The sequence below is a fragment of the Ammodytes marinus genome (assembly GCF_949987685.1).
Source record: "Ammodytes marinus genome assembly, chromosome: 1".
NCBI lineage: Eukaryota > Metazoa > Chordata > Actinopteri > Uranoscopiformes > Ammodytidae > Ammodytes > Ammodytes marinus.
Genome location: NC_137230.1, coordinates 38822304 through 38824803, shown reverse-complemented (window position 1 = coordinate 38824803; position 2500 = coordinate 38822304). Strand labels below are relative to the sequence as shown.

Genomic DNA, 2500 nt, shown 5'->3' with positions numbered 1-2500 from the left:
ACTACCTGTCTGTACTGTGTGAATATCCCCTCATGATCCACTACCTGTCTGTACTGTGTGAATATCTCCTCATGATCCACTACCTGTCTGTACTGTGTGTGTGCTGAAAACAATCCATCTACAAATCAAGATTATTATTATTATTCATGTTTCTGTTACTCCACCCACACATTGCTTCATCATGACATTGGGTCATTCTGTCTCTCTGTCCCTCTATCTATCTTAACTAACAATTTCCTACTATCATTGACTGGAGGTTTTCAGGGGCCCAGCCATTTGTGTGGGCAGGCCTGCACACACACACACACACACACACACACACACACACACACACACACACACACACACACACACACACACACACACACACACACACACACACGCCGGGTCATTGTGGTATGACCCGTCCCGGCTGGTTGGTCGATTGGCCAGGTTTCTGAAAAACTGGTCAGACCTGGCTGGCCGTGTCAACCTGAAGACTTATGTCAACGCCTTTAGAAGTTATAGTCCCCAAAGGGAAATTCTTTATCACAAAAATGTACTTTATGGGGAGAGATAATTTAAATCTGCTTGTTGACTCAGGACAATGACAGAGTAACTAGCCTGTCCTGTTTATAAGAATGTAAAAGAACTACAAAAGGTACCCAACCTGTTTTTTCACGGGGTCCAAATACTTTTCACAACCACACCCAGACACGAGTAGCAGGTCCATGGTGGGCGTGTCGGGATCGCTTCACTATAAAGTGGATGAGAGTCCGACACACATCTCACCTGTCTTCACTCCTTCACCGGGAACTGACCGCAGCATCGAGCAGGACGTTGGACCAGATTTTGAGCAGAAAAACAACTTGAATCTGTGAAAATACAGGTAAGAAAAGTGTGTGGCACAGCCCTTATAGTTATATTGTCTCTTAGCCTGTATTTTATTTTAGCCAATGTGTAGTAGCTTGTGTATTAACCTACTTTTAAATCAAAGTTTGCCACTAACTTGAAACTTTTTATTTAGCTGGCTTTTACTGCCTTATATAAGTAATTTATTTTCATTTGTAACAATGTTCATCTTAAGCATATTAGCATTATTTTCTGTTTTTCTTATAACCTGTAGCCTAACCTTTATATGCCTGGTTTCACTGCCTTATAGATGCAATTTCCTCTAATTTTTAACCATTTTTCTGCCCGTTTTAGACATCTTGAATGCATTATTCTGATCTTCTAATGTATTTTTAAACCCCTGGTATTAGAATTGCATTTTTTGTCAAACCCTAAATGTCTCATAGTGGGTTAACTTCAGTGAAAAAAATTCAAAATAAAAGTGTATAGCCTTAATTTTAATTTTCTATATATATAAATAGGCTTTCTTACGGAAGAGGATTAGGGCCACACATGAAAAAAAAAAAAAAGTTCTGACTTTATTCTCAGAATTCTGACTTTTTTTTTATGTATATAAAAAAAGTAAAAAAAAAAAAGTCAGAATTCTGAGAATAAAGTCAGAACTTTTTTTTTTTTCATGTGTGGCCCTAATCCTCTGCCGTACTTTCTACTATAGGCCCATTTTATAGATCTTTAAAATGTAATTCATGAAAGATCACCTTATTTCAAACCACCAGAACTGGCTAAGAACTCGTGTTTTGGGTTATGAAATAAATGTAGGCCTATTTATTTAAAGATATTTTTTCGGCATCTTTATGCTTTATTGATAGTGCAGAGAGACAGAGTTGAAATGGGGCAGAGAGGGGAGTGACATGCAGAGAACGACCGCGGGCGGGAATCGAACACGGGTCTGCTGCTGGGCCCGGCCCGGGAGAGGGACGCCTTACCGACTGAGCTAAAGGCGCCCCCCATGTTTGACCGTTTCAAAGTGAAAATATTTGCACAATTAAAAAAAAAAATCATAATTTGATATTTATCTATGTGGAGTGTAAAAAAAATTCTTGGCGTCTGCTAAGTGTCTGCATACCCCCCAGGAAGTGGGTAGTTGCGCCCCTGCTTGCGCTCATATGTGTGTGTGTGTATGTGTGTGTGTGTGAGTGTGTGATGTCACTGGGTTCTATGTGTATCTCTCAGAATGCCCGGTTGGATTCTAGAACTTTTTTAGGATTCTAAAGCATTTGTTTATTTGTTCCATATCTCATTACAGCTGTACTCACCATGGTGATGTCATGCCTGGATTGACTCTATCTATCCATCCCTCTCTATCTATCTATCTATCTATTTATCCATCCCTCTCCATCTATCTATCTATCTATCTATCTATCTATCTATCTATCTATCCATCCCTCTCTATCAGTGGTGTAGTGGTGCCTGGAGAAGTGGGTATACTCTAAGTTGTACTGCGCGCGCATCCGCTTTTGCCGGTCCTATATTTCCCATAATTGCGCTGCCTCACACAGCCACTCGCGAGTAGTGGTCCAACACAGGCCTAATGCATGAATAGCCTATAAGATATAGAGAGCGTAGCTGGCAGAACGGCTATATGTTTAGCCTCCGTGTCCGCTCCATT

At 40.5% G+C, this 2500-nt stretch overlaps 1 protein-coding gene across 1 annotated transcript in view; it reads right to left on the bottom strand.

Annotated features, from left to right (window-relative positions):
• Nucleotides 1-777: 777 nt before the first annotated feature.
• LOC307251970 (isocitrate dehydrogenase [NAD] subunit alpha, mitochondrial-like) overlaps nucleotides 778-2500 on the bottom strand; it is a gene marked incomplete at its 3' end in the record, with an annotated part of 8671 nt that continues 6948 nt past the window's right edge. Inside the window, exon 5 of the mRNA XM_080029456.1 lies at nucleotides 778-854. Within this exon, the coding sequence (XP_079885582.1) occupies nucleotides 778-854 (77 nt within the window). The remainder of the gene's footprint in view (nucleotides 855-2500) is intronic.